General features: G+C 46.6%; 1 protein-coding gene across 1 annotated transcript in view; it reads left to right on the forward strand.

Moving 5' to 3' along the window:
- Positions 1–516: 516 nt before the first annotated feature.
- The window catches only part of Pax8 (paired box 8), a 47,616-nt gene continuing 30,114 nt past the window's right edge, over positions 517–18,018 (forward strand). Inside the window, exon 1 of the mRNA XM_026778637.1 lies at positions 517–627. Coding sequence (XP_026634438.1) covers positions 517–627 — 111 coding nt within the window. The remainder of the gene's footprint in view (positions 628–18,018) is intronic.

Consider the following 18,018-nt stretch of genomic DNA (forward strand, 5'->3'; position numbering starts at 1 on the left):
TGCAAACCTCTGATTGTTATTTTGCTGACCATTTTTCTGTGGCCGTCAATCTGCCCCACACAGACAGCACCCATCTTGAGCCCAGAGAATCTAAGTTTCCCTTTGGTAAAGGATAAAAGGGTGTGACTAAAAAGCTGGCCTCAGGGTCACTCATGCCCAGCTTGACGCCCTTCCCAACTGCTAGTAGTAGATGCTCAGGTCTTCATCTTGTCAATCAACCACTTGTTGCCCATATCTGAGCTATCTTCAGCAGACCCACCACCTCTTGTAAAGCTTTCGATGATTCCTTCTTCTCCCCCAGTTCCCCCATGACATCCTAGTGCTGTGTTTTATGGCTGGCTGTGGTCACTTTGCACATGGAATATTTATCTTTGTGGCTCCTACCTTCTAGGCTTGAGCTATTGGAGGGTCTGTGGGGCCACTCACACACACACTACAAGAATTGCATAGGATTTAATTACACTAAACAGTCCAACTAGCCCCAGAAGCCTTAATTAAGGTCAAGGGGAGTCCCAGATGTCGCAACAGGAGACCGAGGGTGTGCACACTTGGATTCGGGTCCTACAGTCCTTGTGTCAGATCGGGAACCTCTTCTCCAAAACCAAAGTTCTCTCAAGTGACCTTGAGGTACACCCTAAAGTGTGGAGAGGGTGGAATGGATGCCCTAAGATGAGAGAGTGTTGTCTGTGGCCTGTTCTGTGTGAGCAGGAGTTAGAAAATGGGAGGAAAGGGCCTCCCTCCCAGGCTGAAGTCCAGTGAGAGCTGCTAGGGTACACAGTCACCTAGGTGCACACATATTAACACACACATATTAACACAGAGACACACACACACGTCTGGTACTCACACCTAATGGACACACACATGCAACCAGACCAGGAACTAGAGAGGGGTATAAAGGCCCACAAGCCACTTTCTTGTGGACTCACACAAGGGCACAGCCATTTCTGAGAATGAATGAGTGAATGGCTACTTACATTTTATAGTCTGGGCACCTGAGCTTGGTCCTCCAGCTCGAATACACACACTCATATACATACCACATAAGCTAGCAGATATAAGTTTACACACAGACATGCACTACTACTTTCTTACACACATAAACACACTGGGAATAGGACTCTATGCGGCTTAGGAACTGCCCAGTGAAGACAGGTGATAGAGGGGACAGAGAAGTCCCTCTGTTCTCAGAGACCCCAGGAGACTCAGCTGTGCAGTGACAGGTGTGACTGATGTTCCGGATGAATCTGTGGTTGTAAGGAGATGATAATAGATGGAGTGGGGATGGAGATTCCAAGCTACCCATGGCTTCTGCTCCATACTGTGGGCGCATTGGTGCATGGGGAAAGAGTCCGTACCACCTTGGTTTTTGTAGCTTATGACTTCAGATCTAAAAAAAGAAATATGGTTTATCCAGCCATGTCCTAATACCCTGACCACCAGTCCCTTGCAAAGTTAGAGAACATGGATGGTCATGGAGGTTCAGTAGACACTCTGGGTTCAACATTATTTTTGTCAGCTGCGGCTCAGGGACAGGTAGCCATTTGGTAGTAGCCACCTCTAACATCCCTAGCTCCCTGGAGTTCTTGGTGGATCTTCCCTGATCTGGATAAAGTCACTACTGGCAATTTTCTGAAGGACTTATTCTTTGTAGAATCCAGCTTTTTTTGTAACCCAAGAATGAAGCATTGAGCACACGTTGTCCAGGCAGAATACCCTGCTCTGAAGAGGTCACCATCTCTAAGGTTCTGCTCTGGTATAGAATTCTGGAGCAGCTCTTACCCTTGGGGCCCTTTGGCATCTGTCCCAAGCCTACTGCGCAAGCTACATCCCAAGCTTGTGCAGGTGTCTATTGGACAAAACCTGAAAGGGAACAGGGAAAGTTAACAAGTCTCAGGAGCACATGAGACCAAGAGTGTTGAAAAAGCCACAGAGTCGTGTTTGTGATTGTCGCCGGCAATATGATTTATTCGGAGAACAAGTAGTTACTGCTTTCATAAGTCTGTGATTCTCGGGCAGTGTTCTCTTGTAGGTGAGCAGAGGTGCACAGCCATACAACAGAGCCCAAAGTGCCAGCAGGGAACAGTGCATTTGTAGACAAAAATCCCTTCCAGTTGAAGGTGTAAGTTTTTCTACTTATGAACTTCTATGTCTGTTCTTTGGGACCCAGGATCTAGGATCTAATTCAGCAGTCCTGTCAAGCTCGCTGCTTCAAGGTGTTTATTGCGGCTCAATCTCTGGTCCTGACCGACTACACGTCAGAATAGCTGGTATTGGTGCAAAGGGGAGTGTGTCTGGTGTCCACACAGAGGTTATACCACTCCAGTTGCATGAAATCATGAGATCCACATGCCTCTCTTCATCAGAAAGCATCTCTGGGACTCACTCTGGTTTTTCCTAACAATGCCCTTTCTTTCTGGGTACATGGCATAGTTCATACATGTTGGCGACTTACGGGGCTGAGGTGCTTTGGAATGGTAAGGCGGCCGCTGGAGCAGGACCTCGCATTACTCAGGTGTGCTGGTATGTGCCCACTCACCCGTTACATCTGCGCAAGTTCCTGTGGTCTCATTGTCTCAGCTCCCTGGTAAACTCCTAGTGTTGTTTCCTGTTGTCGTGATAAACTATCCCTACCAAAGCAGTTTAAAGGAGAAAGGGTTTGCTGGGTTCACAACTTCCTTTGCAGGGAAGTTAAGGCATCCGACCCTTGAAGCTGTCAGTCACCTTACACCCACAGTCCGGAGTGACGAGCAATGAGTTAATGCATGCCTGCTAGCATTCAGCCTGCATTCTCCCCTTATACAATCCAGAATCCAGGGAGTGGTGCCAATCGTGTTGGGTGGGTGTTCCTACCTCAATTAATGTAATTAAGACACCTGAACCCTTTCCCAAAGACAAATCCACAAGCTGGACTAACCTAGACAATCCCTTGTTGATACCCTCTTTCCAGATGATTTTAGATTGTGTCAAGTTGACAGCTGAAGCTAATCGTCAGAGCACCTAGGGCCAGGAGGTGTCTCCTTGAGATTTCCTCTGAAGGTCTTGTCCTCCCAGAAAGAATGAGTCCCTCCCAGAAACCCGTAGATGTCATCGTTTCTTTTCTCTCCTTCTGGAGTGCATACACATCTTGGTCCACTCTCTGGGAAGACTCCTAGTCCCCGATCTCCATTCTCCCAGGGGAGCCTCTTACAGGCCCATTTCTCTGCCTCGTAGATGCTCAGTCAGTACCCTGTGTCTCAAAGGTTGGGTTCCAGCTTGTGTAGAAACATCTCCAAACTTCTTCGCACTCTGACTCTGACACCTTATTCCCTCTGCATTGCTCCCTTTGCTGCCCAGAGCTCGCTCTGTAAATCCATCGGCAGGGCCCTTTTGTATTTAATTCCACTGCCCAAATCTTCTCCATGTGCCCTTATTGATTATATATATATATTCTCAGTCCAGGCCATGCAAGGCCCAGGTTTTAATTCTAAATCATTTTAAGCAGGATTACCATTAAACCATTAATTTAAACAAGTAAACACCTACTAGGTCCTTCAGCATAGTAGGCAAGGAGAAAGTGGCACTTGGTGGGCTGGGACAAAGCTGCTGAAGGGGAGAGCAGCAATAGTAGCAGGATTCATCCTCTCCAGAATCCAGCCTCCTGGTCCCCAAAGATGAAGCCTTGAGGACCGAGAGTCTGAGGGGTGCCCCAGGCAGTATCTCCAAGACTGGACACCTTTGCCATCATTATGACATTCCAGAGATAGAAAAGCAAAGTGGACTTTTATCTACAGCCAAAGGAAAAAAAAAAAGACTTCAGTCCACACAGACACAAAATGCTGAGCAAGGGGGAGAAGTCACAGGCTAAACCGTGACTTGTGGATGTAGCTGAGGGAGGGTCAAAGGTGAAGTAGCCCAAGGTAGCCCAAGCAGAGGTGGGGGAATTCCAGGGTGTGTGTCCTTGTGTGTCCTTGTGAAGGAGCTGGCAATGGGAAGATGGACGATCGGAGAGGGTACAGAGCAGTCACGGGAGATTTAACAAAGCCAGGACGGGACATTCGTTCTATTCTGCCGTTCCCAAGCCTGCTTACAGAGCATTTGCCCGGCCTCTTCAGGAAACTTCCATCCTTGCCTGGCTGACTTCACATTTCTGTGTTTGGCACTTCTCATGTACCTCCCCGCCCACCCCTGCTCTCTTGCCAGAGTCTTTTAGATGTTGTGATGTTTTTATTAAGGGAGCAGCTGTGGCAGGACGTTTGGATAGCTAGATTATTCACGTTATCAAAATGTTTTGATTTCTCTCCTCTCCTGGAATCATTCCAGAAAAACTTAGCCTGGTGATTTTCCAGAATTATCTTGGATCCTTGCTTGTACTTCCTTTTAATGCATTTATTAACAGATTTTTTTTTTTTTTGGTCAGCTGCTAGTATAGGATCTGAGACACTCCCTTCCATCTGCCCGCTGTATTTCCCAGGATTTCTCTATGCAAACCTGTGTCTCAGCAAACTTGTCATTGTTTCCAACACACACACACACACACACACACACACACACACACACGTATAGTCCCACTTCCAGACCTTTTCTGGTAAGATGACAGCCCCCTGGTCATGTCCCTCTTTCCATAATTTAACAACTCCTTACTCAAGTTCCACCGCTTTCAATGAGACTCACAGATACCCCGAAACTTTAGTGACTGTCCTGTCTTGTCTGTCTTCCTCTTCCATCTGCTCTGTTCCCCTCTCCAGCACTCAGTTTCTATTACCAACAAACACTCTTTAGCTTTTTGACTGTGGTGTCCTGTCTCTGAGTTAGATGAAAGTAAAAACCCTTCCAAACCTTTCAATCACCCAGCACATAGTATAGAATCCTACGTGGAGTAAGGACCCGTGAATATCTGTGTGGGTGATTTCCACTTAATTCTCCAATAACATGACTTATTGTTTTATTAACTGACTGAAGGTTTTCCAGTGTGAAGCATACCTGATTCTTTCCACACGATACGATGTAATTATTTTTCAATTTGTTTTTATAATAAATGACAACCAGGAGACTGAGGAGAAAGGAGTGCAGCCCTCTGAAGAAATTGCTGCGGCTCCCAAGGCCTGAGCCCTCCGTCCCTGCTCCGGGGAGGTCAAACGCAGCACAGCATAGCCAGGTTGGACTACAAAGACCGCTCTAAGTTGCAAACAGGGGCAGTTCTGACCCAGGGGCCTACCTGGTGAACACAGGCTGTCAGCAGAGTGGTTGGTTAGATTACAGACAAGCACTCCTATGAGGATAGGGGATTTCTAGATTCTTGTTGGCTAAACCTCAAACGACAGCCAATACCTGGCATGTAGGTATGTAGTCAAGTGCTTAACAAGAATTTGCTGATTCAAAGAAGCAGCTTCCTCTTTCCTTCCTCCCCTTTTCTAGTCCAACCCCTCCTCCTCATTTTCCTTTTCCACTTCCCCCTTTCTTTTCCTCTTCTTCCCTTCCTCTCTTTCTCTGCCTCTTTTCCTTCACCACTCCCAACTCTATTCTTCGCACTGAGAGATTATTTCAGTAGATCACCACTACAGTGTGCAAGTTGGTTTGACCACACAGATTTGTGTGTTAGAGGCTTAGTCTCTGTCATGGTTAATTTTCATAGTCAACTCAACTGACTTTAGAATTCTCGTGAAAATATACCTCTGAGACTATGTGAGTGTTTCCAGAAAGATTTACCTGAAGAAGGAAGATCTACCCCAACTGGGGATAGCACCATTCCATAGGCTGGGGTTCAGGACAAAACTAAAAGAAGAAATCAAATTGAACATGAGTACTCACCTCTGCTTCCTGACTGTGGACTCAGTATGAGCAGATACCGCATATTCCTGCCATGCCCACAATCCCAAGTGTAATGGTGTCAGGCAGTGATGGAACCATCGGAGATGGAGCCTAAGAACAGAACTTACTTAGTTCATGGGTGTACCTCCATACTGATCTCAGGGACATGGATTTCAGGAATGGGTTGGTTATAGAACAGCTGGTACAACTTGAGGCTACTCCGTGAGTTTGGCATCTTCTCTATGTACTCTAGCAGGGACCCTGTCTAACACAGAGCAAGAGAAGAGATGTATGCTGGGACTTTGTTGTGCCAATTCACTGATGTTCTTCTATGGGGAAAAACTCCCACTACAAGATGGAAGGATCAAGAATAAGTACCAGGTGGTGGCTTGGCTGGGAGACCGTGATGCTAGGAGATGTGGGTGTGATGTTTAAAGGGGCTTCTCCCAGAGTCTTGCTTAAACTTGCTGGACTAGAGGGCCCTTTAGAGCAAAGCTAGGACACAGCCAAATGACTCAGACTATTCCACAGGGGCCTTCCCGCCCGCTGTGTTCATTTCAGAGTTAAAACACCATTGAGGAGGATGAACAGGTGACTCAGCAGTGAGGAGAACTAGCTCCCAGAGGACACAGGTTCAATTCCCAGCACCTGTATGGTGGCTCACAACCTTGTGAAACTCCAGGTCCAAGAGATAAGAATGACACCCTCTCTAGCCTCTACCGTCACCAGGCGTACCACAAGATGCACAGACATACATTAGGCAAAAACACATCTATAATCCCAGCACTTGGGAGGCCGAGACAAGAGGATCGGGAGGTCAAGGCCAGCCTGGGTCACATAGCAAGACATATATCTATGGATACACAGCTGAAACAAAAAAACAAGAACAAAACAAAACAAAAGCCTACCTGTTTGTATGTTAGTTTGCTAGGGCTGTGCTGACAGAAGAGACGAACAAGATGGCGCAAACACCATACATGTCTTAGCGCACAGTTCTGGAGGTCAGGAGCTTCAAGCCAGGATGTTACCAGAGTGACTGCCTTCTTCCTTCCTAGTTACCAGTGTGCTGGCCATCTCTGGTGTCCCTTGGCTCACGGCAGCACAGCTTCGGTCTTCACATGGTCTCTCCTTCTGCCTATTCCTGTGTCCTAGTTATACTGCTATGTATGGCATGATCAGAGCAGATGAACGCCCATCCTAATGATCTGGCTGCAAAGATTCTGTTTCCAAGTAAAATTACATGATGAAACACTGAGGGTTAGGACACATATGAATTTGATCAACAGGGCACCGTTCAGCTCATAATGTGTAAGTACCATGTGTCGGGGTTTTGCTCAGCACCCCCCCCCAACCCTGACTTTACCAGTAGCTTGTGACAACTAGATTTTTGATTTTATTTTTTATTTATTTATTTATTTATTTATTTATTTATTTATTTATTTATTTTTTTGCTGTCAGACCTGCTGTTAGAGCAGCCTGTGCATGCAAGAATACATGTCCCCCACAGACTTTTGGTCACAGCAGCCCACTCCACCACCACAGAGGTTACATAGGTGCCCTTGTGAGCCTCTGTGCACTGTTCTATCTTCTTACATTAGCCTCAGGGCCACCCTGTAGGGGGCTCAACCTTAGCTTTTTCTTCCTCTTGGGAGGCCAATGACCTTAGCCCCTGAGCCCAAGGATAGCCGTGGAGCACTAGGCCTCCAGGATCATACGCTCTGCAGAAATCTAGGCTCGGATTCATGTGGCCACAAGTCCTGTAGACACCTCCATGCTTCCTGGATTTCCTCCTCTGAAGCCATACACTGTAGGTTGTATCTGTTCATCTCTGTCCCCTCTCACTTTCTTCAGTAGCCTTGAGTGTGGCCTTAGAGCAAACAACCCCCTTTGCTGTGGTGTCAAGTTCTAGTTAGTGGCTGTCCAGTGGTTTGAAAACAAAAAAAATGGTCCCCTAAGGGAGCTGTGCTGTTAGGAGGTGTGGCCTTTTTGGAGGAAATGGTCACTGTGAGGGTGGACTTTGACGCTTCTTTTGCTCAAACTTCTCTCATTGTGACAGTCAGTTGACTTCCTGTTGCCTCTGAGTCAAGATGTAGGACTCTCAGCTCCAGCACCACATCTGCCTTCACGCTACCCTGCTCCCCACCATGAGGATAACAAACTGAACCTCTGAAATTGTAAGAAATTTCAATTTCACCCTTGCTGGGCGGTGGTGGTGCACACCTTTAATCCCAGCACTCAGGAGGCAGAGACAGGTGGATCTCTGTGAGTTCGAGGCCAGCCTAGTCTACAAGAGCTAGTTCCAGGACAGGCTCCAAAGCAGCACAGAGAAACTCTGTCTGGGGGAGGGGGGAGTCCCTGCAATTAAATGTTTTCACTTATAAGAGTTGCTGTGGCCATGGGGTCTCTTCACAGCAATAGAAACCCTAACTAAGACAGTTCTGGAAACCCCAGATGGGAAAATTTGTTGAAGATTTTGCTTGGTATGTTGTACTCAGGAAGGCAGGTCTTCATGTGTTCTTCCCTGTGCAGCTTAGGGTGATCAGGCCTCCTACCGCCCTGCCCTGAGGGATTCAACTCCCATCTTCCTTCCTCTCTCGTCCCTCTCCATGCCTCCCCCCCACATATGCATACAGTCTTTCTAGTTGTGTCTGACTCTAATTCTAGCCAAAGCCTACCCTGTTCTCTTTAGGTTGTCAATCACAATTTATCCTAGTTAAGATCTGAAAGGCAAAGAAACCCAGAGCTGGAGAGAAACATGATTTAGTTACAAAGAGAAAAGTGTTAGCCGGGCGGTGGTGGCGCACGCCTTTAATCCCAGCACTCGGGAGGCAGAGGCAGGTCGATCTCTGTGAGTTCGAGGCCAACCTGGTCTACAAGAGCTAGTTCCAGGACAGGCTTGGTAGCTAGAGTGAAATCCTGTCTTGAAAAACCAAAACTTAAACCAAAAACACAAACAAACAAATAACAACAACAACAACAACAAATTAGGAAAGCGTATCTTTTTCTCCTTTATGTGTTAAATTTAAGAGTCCTCATTTATCTGGCCTCTTAGCCACTGTAGTTACCCCAGCTACAGCTGCGTTTCTTTCTTGTTCCTCCCTCTCCTTCTCCACCCTCCCCCATCCTGTCACCCTCTCCCTCCCACTCTCATGGCTTTTTTCTGTCCCAACTAGGTTTTTTTTTTTTTTTTGCCACCTCTCTATTTGCCTCCTTCCCCATCTCAAAGTGATTTTAAAATGTGTATTCCTTAAACTCAAGTCTATTGCCTTGTAGCGGAGCTCCAGAACCTAGGGTCCTAGCAGTCCATGATAACATAACTTGACTTGTTAACTACACGCCAGCCCCTTACACAGAGGCACACACTGACCCTTCTGTGGTGTACACACATCACCTGTGGGGATCCTACAGGACTGCTTGGGGGACGGAAGGTGACGATTCATGGGGTCCACAGTGAATGGATCACAAAGCCGTAAGGTTGGTAACATAGCAAAGGTCATTAATGTGTATGTGCCTCAAGGGCAAGCCCCTCATCATCAAAAGTCATCTTAACACGTTACAGGTCTCCTAGAATACTATCAGAGAGCAATGCTCATTGAATCGAAATCTAGCTGAGTTTTTTTAAAATTCAATTGTTTAACTATCAACCCATTTTCTTAAAGAAGCCACAACATTATAAAAGCCACTAGCCTCTGAACCCAGGGGAGTCTGGGGTGACTTGTGAGGAAGCTGGGAGTGTATGCTCCCCAGATATCCTCACCTACTCTGAATTGCAGAGCGCTGGCTCCCGCTGTGTAGCTCAGGGTTGTCCACCACTACCCAGGTGGGTCTTTGGTACCCGGAACCCACAGGCCTCCGGAAGCTCACTGGGAGGAGCCGGAAGAAAGACCTCTAGCACACCTTCCGGGACTCTGGGAGGCTCCTGATGGCAAGTTCATGTTTAATGGACTAATTAATGATTTGGGTTCCTAGTAACTTATGCTCTACAGCGTGGCTACAAGCCCTGAGCCGTCACCAGAGACTCTTCTGACAGACCCAGGGGCAGGGACATCATACCAAAATCTCCTCTTTGAACTCTACAAGGTGGAAAGTACCTGGCTTCCCTAGGGAGTCTGGTGAGCAGTCAGGGGTTAGGAGGACTCTGCACCCCCAGAACGGAGCCTACACAACCAGAGGAGGTACTGCAGCTGTCTCTGAGGCTCTCCGTTTCCAGAGAGAAAACCTGAGGAGTGAGGTCCGCAGACAAGGCTGGCAAGCGAGAACATTAGTGAACCTCGCTCCTGGGAGGCCTCTCTCCTTAGGTATATGGAAACCAGAGGGCAGGGTGTAGATCAGCTACGCCCAGAGTCGCCGACACAGAGGCCTCTGCGTGTTTAGGAAGGTGAAGTACTGCGCCTATTGTTCAAGAAATTGCCAAATCTCAGTCATAGGGAGAAAGTTGCCCCGCTTAGCCTGCTAGTAAAATACACAGGACAAAGGCAAGCTGGAAGAAGCCTTCAGAAATCTCTGGGAGAGCCCCGAAGTTCATCCTATCTAGACAAACTAGAGCATAGCAGCTTTCGGGCTCAAGGCAGCCCTGGAACCCAGGTACCTCCTGCCTCCCAGCCCCTGTGCTCTGTACAGACTGGCCTTAGGAAAAGACCCGCTGTCAAGATCAGCAGCACTTTCCCCAGGAAGCTTAGAGGCTTGTTGACATTTACAGCAGTTCCATCCTTGGAAATACAAACACTGGGGGTCCTTTTTGGGAGAGAGGTGACAGGGTTAATCTAAGGGCTGGGGGAGGCAGAGAGACAAAGGCCTTGAAACCACAGTGAAGCCAACCAGATTAATAAGAGGAAGGGGGTGGGGTGGGTGGTAGACCATTAGGAAGACAAAGAGAAAATCATGCTGGAGCAATAGAAAGGGAAATCTAATATCAACTAGGGAAAAATAAATGGAGATTAGGGCAAACAAATTAGCTTTAATGGGTTCAATGCTAATACAAGAATAACAGCGGAGCTGTGAAAGCCTTTGAGGGGAAGACAGAATAAAGAACCTGGGCAGTCAAGCAGGCAGCAGAGATTATGCAGGGAAAAGGGGGTGGCCAAAGGAGTCAGGGGAGGGAGAGAGAGGGGAGACAGAGGTGGAGGAGCACAAGGGACGGGAGGCCTAGAAGGGGCCAGTGACGGTGGGTCAGAGGGACGATTAACACTGGGTACCAACAGTAAAGGAACTGGAAGAAACTGAGGATGGGGGCCAAGCCACAGCCGGAAAGGAAGAAGAAAAGAGGTGGGGACAGACTTAAACAGGGCGGAGGAAAATAAACCAATATGGAAGCATAGGGGACAGAAAAGAATTGGATATTTTTTTTCCCCTCTCACTGGAAAAAGTCAAATAGTGACATCCTAGACGCCAATCATCTGATCAATGAAGACCTGGAAAGGATTTTAAAGTGGACTTTGAAAGCACACACGTTGGAAGGTGGTGCTGAAGACCCATTCGCTCTTAGGGAGGGTCTGACTCTATGTGGAATGACCAAGGTGGCAGGAGCCATGAAATGCAGAGTATTCACTAGAGGCTCAATTCTGCCCTCTTACAATGGGCAGCCTTGGGCAATCTATGTACCATCTCTGCTCCTCACCCTGTTGTATGTAAAATGGAGGCAGTGTGCTTTCTCCTTCAAGGGCCATTGTGCGAATTAAATGGAAAACACACTTAGACGATTGTGCGTGGCTCAGGAAGGAGCGTGTTTCTCAATGCTGCCTGCAGTCGTGATTCCTAAGCATTAACTAACCCAGGAAAGGGGCTGAATATAGAACACGGCCCACCTCCCTTCTTCCTTCTCTTTTCTCCTTTTTAAGGGATGATACTGGTAAGATACACGTCAAGTTTGGTTTTTTTTCAGCGGTTGCCCAACCCAAAGGAAAGCTCTTCATTCACCCTTTGTGTCTCTCCTTCGGCACCTGTACAACCCCCTCTTCATACCCAAGCACTGAAAATGAAAAGATTGAGCTAAGCCTTCTCAGCGCCCCCACCCTTTGGTCTGATCCAAACCAGGGCATCTTCCCCTGCCTTCTAAAGGAAGCCATCTAACCCTACTTGGAGATACTCTTTGGTTTGGCTGAGCTTTAGACCATAGGAGACCCAGGGTTGCTATCGCTTCTCCCCACTGCCTTAAAGCTTGTAGAGGCGCAGATTCGAGGCAGGCTTCCAAAAGAATGCTCAGGAGTCAATGAGTAACCACCTAGTCATGCACTTCAGGAGGAAAGGGAGCTCTGGCCTTATTCTTGACCCCCAAAGCATCCAGAGCCAAGGTTGTCTCATCACAAAGGATTCTGAAATAATGAGAACAGAAAACAACCCGGGCAAGAGGGGCAAATGTGGTGGTGGAGGTGGTGGTGGTGGTGGGGATCTGCTACTTGCTGAGATGTGAAGAAGTAAATTGAAACCACTATAGAAAGAACCATACAGAAAATCATACCCTAAAAACACGGATATCAAAACAGACACAGGAATGGCAAACCTTTGTGGATGGCTTACTGAGTTCAGGTTCAAACAACTTACTTAAGCAGAAGAAAATGAAGTCCCTGCCAAGGTGAAGTGCGGGTTTTCTGGTCACTGTCCCACACAGCTTCAGAGAATAAAAACCAGTGACTATTTGAACCCCATCTAGGAATCATTGCCGAAACACATGATAGGAAGCTGCTCCTCAGTAGCCGTGTCCATGATGGACTGCTAACTCAGCCAGCCGGTGGGTAGCAGATGGCTGGAGGCCTTCCTTCTTGTTCTAGGTGGTTGTTGGCATCATTGGTACAGCAGTATCTGCTGATCTAGATTCCAGACCTCTGAGAGCCAATCGCATGCCTCCAGCAGCATCTGGGCAAACCATAGCACTGCAGCTCCAAGCCCCGGGATGGAGCTGGAACTTCCTTCTAGATTCTGACATCAGCTTTTCCTTTTGTTTCCTCCAGCCCAGGGACAGTGGCTGCTTCCTATGATTGCACATCTGTTAATCAAGATGTTCAGACCAGAAGTATTTCAAATTTCAGAGCTTTCTAGATTTGGGAGTATTGATGTGTGTGTGCGCGCACATGCGTGCACAGACAGACAGACAGACACACACACACAATCTTGAGGATGAGACCCGACTCTCATCATGCCATTGTGACATTTGCTTATGTTTCCTATACTCCTTATACATATAACCTGAAGGCCATTCTGTGTGAGGTTTCCACACATCTGTGTTTTTGCTCACACCCTTCAGAGAAGTCAGGTTGGGAACATGTAGCTTGTTGGTACTAAAGAAGTTTATGAGCTTTGAAAACATCTTGTACTTGGGGAATTTGGATTAGGGATAATTGATCTGCATTTCAGAGATACTTTGGTTCTTTCTTTGTGTTTGTGTATCCCTTGACACTCAGGGAATTCTGTTAAAAACCCCTCTACTGGAATTCCTAGGAACAGGTGTCTGTCTTCTGACCATACTCTGAAGGATGCTACCAGAAGAAATCAGGGGAAACCAGGTTCTAGGACTGGATTGTCCTTGCCCTTGTCATTATCCTTGAAGGCAGTGGTGAGCTCCTAGGCAACATGAAGTGGGGATGTTTCTTTTCTTTGTTACTGACTGAATTGCGATGGGCACAAAGCAGCACTTCCCACACAGGCAGGAGACAAACATTTCTCCACAGCAGGTATCTGAGTTCTCAGGAAAGGTAACTTCCACCGCTAATCTACTGTCTCCTTGGCTTGTGCTGTGACTCGGCGACCTTCTCCCCAACAGAACTGTAAATTACACAAGGTCAGAGCTGGGTGGTCACCCCACCATTCTTCATGGGACCTTTGCAACCAGAGTTAAAAATAAAAAGCTTCTTAATGAGGCATTTTAAGACCCACACTGGTGCAAAGTTGTAATAGCACTTCTTTCTCCTCAGTCTCCATCAGAACATGCAGCCACACTTTTCCATAAAGCTGGCTCCTCACAAGAGTCTAGACCCAGAAGAGCTCATACACTTAGTGTGAGCATCAGAGGCTTGGTGTTAGAGCCAGGAGAAAGGATGCTGCATTCACAGCCTAGGTCCTCAGAAGCAACGAAAACCTCACTTTTCTTAGGCTGTGATATGTGGAGCTCCTTCTTCAAATACTTATGTCTCACAGTCTGTGGGAAACAGAACTCTGTTGAAGGCAAAGTCTGTGCAGTCTTTCCTAAACCTCCTATGGCTCTGCCTTCTTCCCTCCTTTTCTTTGTTCTTCCTTGCTTCCCTTCCCTTTTTCTTTTTCCTTCTTCCGTGTTCCTTCCTTCCAATGATGAATTAAACAAGCATGACCTGGTATCACTGTGTACTAAATATTATCCAGTAATAATAATAAATAATAATAAAGCATCCTTCAAGAAGCAGTCAGTCTATGCAGTGGGCACAGTCAGTAACGGGGCACTTACAGTTTGATAAATGTAGTACAAGAGCTTGTTCCTGGCTCCTTTAACAGAAAAAAACCAGAGGAAGCGGGCAAGAAAAGGCACCGAGGACTTCCTGTGGGAAGGTAACTCTTAAGATATAAATGAAATCGATCAGGAGAAAGTAAGGCATTGGAACTCCAGGCATGGGGGATGGCATGAATGAGGACTCAGAGCAGGACTTAGGTACTATGACAAAAATAGTAAGCAATTATGTATACTAGGACATTGATTTTAAGGCTTAGACAGGTGGGCAATGAGTCCCGAGAGAAGAGAAAGGTCATGGTGGGTCTTGTTTGCCGAAGTTAGAAGCTTGGCGTTACCATGATGGAAAGGACACCATGTGTTTTCTTTAAACATTCTTTTTTTTTTTTTTTTTTTGTTTTTCGAGACAGGGTTTCTCTGTGGCTTTGGAGCCTGTCCTGAACTAGCTCTGTAGCCCAGGTTCCACTCCTGCCTGTGTGGATTATGTTTCAGCTATGAAGATTTTGCCTTGATCACCTTGAAATGATTCCATCTCTCGTTCCCCCTTCATTATTCATTAATTCTGCATCCGTTGTGTCCTTGTGTGCATCTTACATATGAATCAAACATTTGTCTGTGTGTTTATTTGGCAAATGAATAACTCTTCTTAGACTCCCTGTTGCTGGACTACATGCTTCATGAAGGTAGGGATCAATTTTATGTTCTTACTTCAGTGAAAATGTTTGGTTTGTCATAGTGCATAAGACAGTGTCTAATACGTGGGTCTTTGGATGCTGAAGGCAGCTAGAAGATATTGGTATAAATATTTACGGATAGAAATGATGTCATCTGGTGAATATTCTGTATGGGAGAATGGAAGAGGCTCAAAGCAGTTGGCTAATTCATATGGGATATATTTATTTAATACATTACATAATTAAACAATAAACCTTTAACAGAAATACTTTTGATTGCATTTGGCTCTCAGTCTGGTAACAGATGAAGGTCATTTTTCACTTATATAACTATGCAAAGATACTTGGGTCAACCCATTCACCCTTCTCCTTATTCCAATTTCTCCTGACTGTGAATGTTTCCCTATCATTTTAAAACAAGTTCCTCAAAAAAAAAAAAAACAATAAACCATGATGGCTGCTGCATTTTTGATGAACACTATGCAATAAACATAAGGAATGCTAGGAAAACATCCCAGCAGAGGCTCAACCTAGTCTGTCAACAAAAAGTGAAGTGAGACAAAAGGAGAAGGACAGAAGTTCCGAGGGAAGGAAACGCAGGTGCAAAGGCCCAAAGGCAACACCAGCACTGACAGTAGCCAAAGACCAGTGACAAACAGCACGTGATGCTGCCGAAGGGGAAAGGATAGCACAGGGCTGTTGTCATCAGCCCAGATGGCCTGGGGTGGTGGCAGCTGCAGCAGTGGTGGTGGTGATAATTTATTACTTAAGAGCTTTCTCATAGGAAGCTCAATGCAAAGGGGGAAGGGGTGCTCCTTGGTACTCATGGTGCTATGTAAAGATGGATTATAGGTAAAACCCTAAGAATGGGCTGAAGTGAAGCTCTGCAGAGTGAGAACAGCACCAGGATTTGAGAGACGTTGTGGAAAGAGAAAACACGAATGTACTGCAATGGAGAGAGTGACAAGCTTACACTGTTCATATAAGGAACCAGGAGATTGACATGGGAGCCTCTCGAAGTCACAAAGTGACGTTTGAGCACATGCCAGGCATGAGGCTTGAGAGAGAGCTGAACCCCATAAGGGAAGGGAGGAAATGGGAGAGCCAAAAGGGCAAGTAGGATTACTTCTTAAGGCATTTGGGTTGAAAAGAACGGGAACAGAGTTTCCCAGTCAAGGCTAAAATTTTCAGGTGGGGGCTAGAGAGAGCACATAGATGATAGATTTCGTTTTATTTGTAGATCCAGACTATGAACTTAGTAGACAGTGAGTAGTTAATTTTTTTTTCCAGGAGAGGGTTTCTCTGTAGCTTTGGAGCCTGTCCTGGAACTAGCTCTTGTAGACCCGGTTGGCCTCGAACTCACGAAGATCCGTCTGCCTCTGCTTCCCAAGTGCTGGGATTAAAGACGTGCTCTACCACCGCCTGACAAAATTTTCTTTTTAAATAGGACAATAAATTATAGAGTCAGTTTCAAGAGCATGTGAAGTGTGAGCAGTCTATGGGAAATGAATGAGAAAGGTAAAGAGTACCTTACTTAGCCACTGCCTCTCTTCTCTAACTTCCCTTAGGAGGACAAATAGCAGGCACAGAGACAGACACCAAAGATCAGGGAGGGAGATGGGGCAGAGTGGATGCTTGTCCTTCCCAGCAGGACAGCTCGTTGTCTCTAAACACAAGGATCTGATGTGCGCTTAACCTTATGACCTGAAGTGATCTGGTGTACCGGCTTGGTACTAGAACACTTTCCTTAGGTACAGTTTGAATCCTTGGATTTTTTTATTCCACAAAGGTATAAAGCCAAGAGGGAGAGGTTGGGAGGTTGGAGCCATTGCAGACCTGTAAGCCAGTGTCCCGGGGAAGGGCAACACCAGATTGAGAACATCAGAGATTCGTTAGTATCAGCAAGGCTTATTCTTCATGGAAGGGAAGTAGCATGGTTTGAAGGATACCCAAGGCAGCCTCTGCATCTCTTACTATACAACCTTGCCAAGGGTCCAAACATCTGCCCACCTTGACGCTCTTTGGAGCTAAAGAAAAAATCCCCAGACAGTAAAATCAGGGTTTTTTTTTTACAGCATGGCACATTGAGCTATTGTTATTTTGGGGCGGAGCTCTAAGGAATCAAGATGATAAAAAGAAAAACAGTACTGTAAAATGAAGTTTGAGGGTCCCACAAGAGGGACCCTGAGTCGGGCACTATGTAAACAAAGCCTGGGCTTCTACCTTGGAGGAATTCATAAAGAAATCAAACAGCTAAAGCAGTTGGTCAGAAGTCAGTGATATGATGATGGGCGAAGGTGCAAAAGATTGGGGGTGCAGGGAAGGTGTGCTCCTCTTTTAAGTGTTCAACATCAGTTTATGCAATGCGAGCTTCAAGCGATCTCTGTCTCATTCCCCCATCCTTACTTCTCAGAGCCTTTTAAGTAGAGAAGAAATCACCAGTCTCCTTGGACCTTCTGAAATGGTCATTTCCCCCAAAGGATGGTTTATAGCAAACGTCACCTAAAGCTTTAGAGCCTGCCAATCAAGCTAACTCCTCTCTGATCAGGGAAGCTTGCCTTTCCCTATCTGAAGACCTCCATATTCATGAGTTTTCTTATATGCAGCCAAGCTTCCTCCTACACATCCCCCTCTCCCCACTCACAGACCTCTAAACATACAAAAGGCCTTTGCTTAGGATGCTTCAAACCTCCTCCTGACTTCTGCTTTCCTCCACTCAGCCTCTGGACCAAACAGGGAGCTCCTACTTAAACCACTGGCTTCCGACCTTAAGGCCCACCTGCCCATAAAGTACAAAGCAGCATGAAAGGAGCTTAGTTACAGTGGACATCAGCCCTCACTGAGGGCAGGAAGGAAGCTTGCACCCACCTCTGGGCATTTGGTGGTGAATCACCTAGCGAGGTCCACTCCCCCACACCGGATACAGAAAATACAAAGGCCCTTCCATAACAGAACTCAGTTCAAAACCTCAACCCATAGAGGCCACCTTCATAGGCAACCGGTTGGCTCTTCCCAATCTTTCTTTCATGCATGATCTATAGAGGTGGTAAATGGCGTGGTGGCGCATGCCTTTAATCCCAGCACTTGGGAGGCAGAGGCAGGCGGATCTCTGTGAGTTCGAGACCAGCCTGGTCTACAAGA

This window comes from Microtus ochrogaster, chromosome 4 (assembly GCF_000317375.1).
Source record: "Microtus ochrogaster isolate Prairie Vole_2 chromosome 4, MicOch1.0, whole genome shotgun sequence".
Taxonomy (NCBI): domain Eukaryota; kingdom Metazoa; phylum Chordata; class Mammalia; order Rodentia; family Cricetidae; genus Microtus; species Microtus ochrogaster.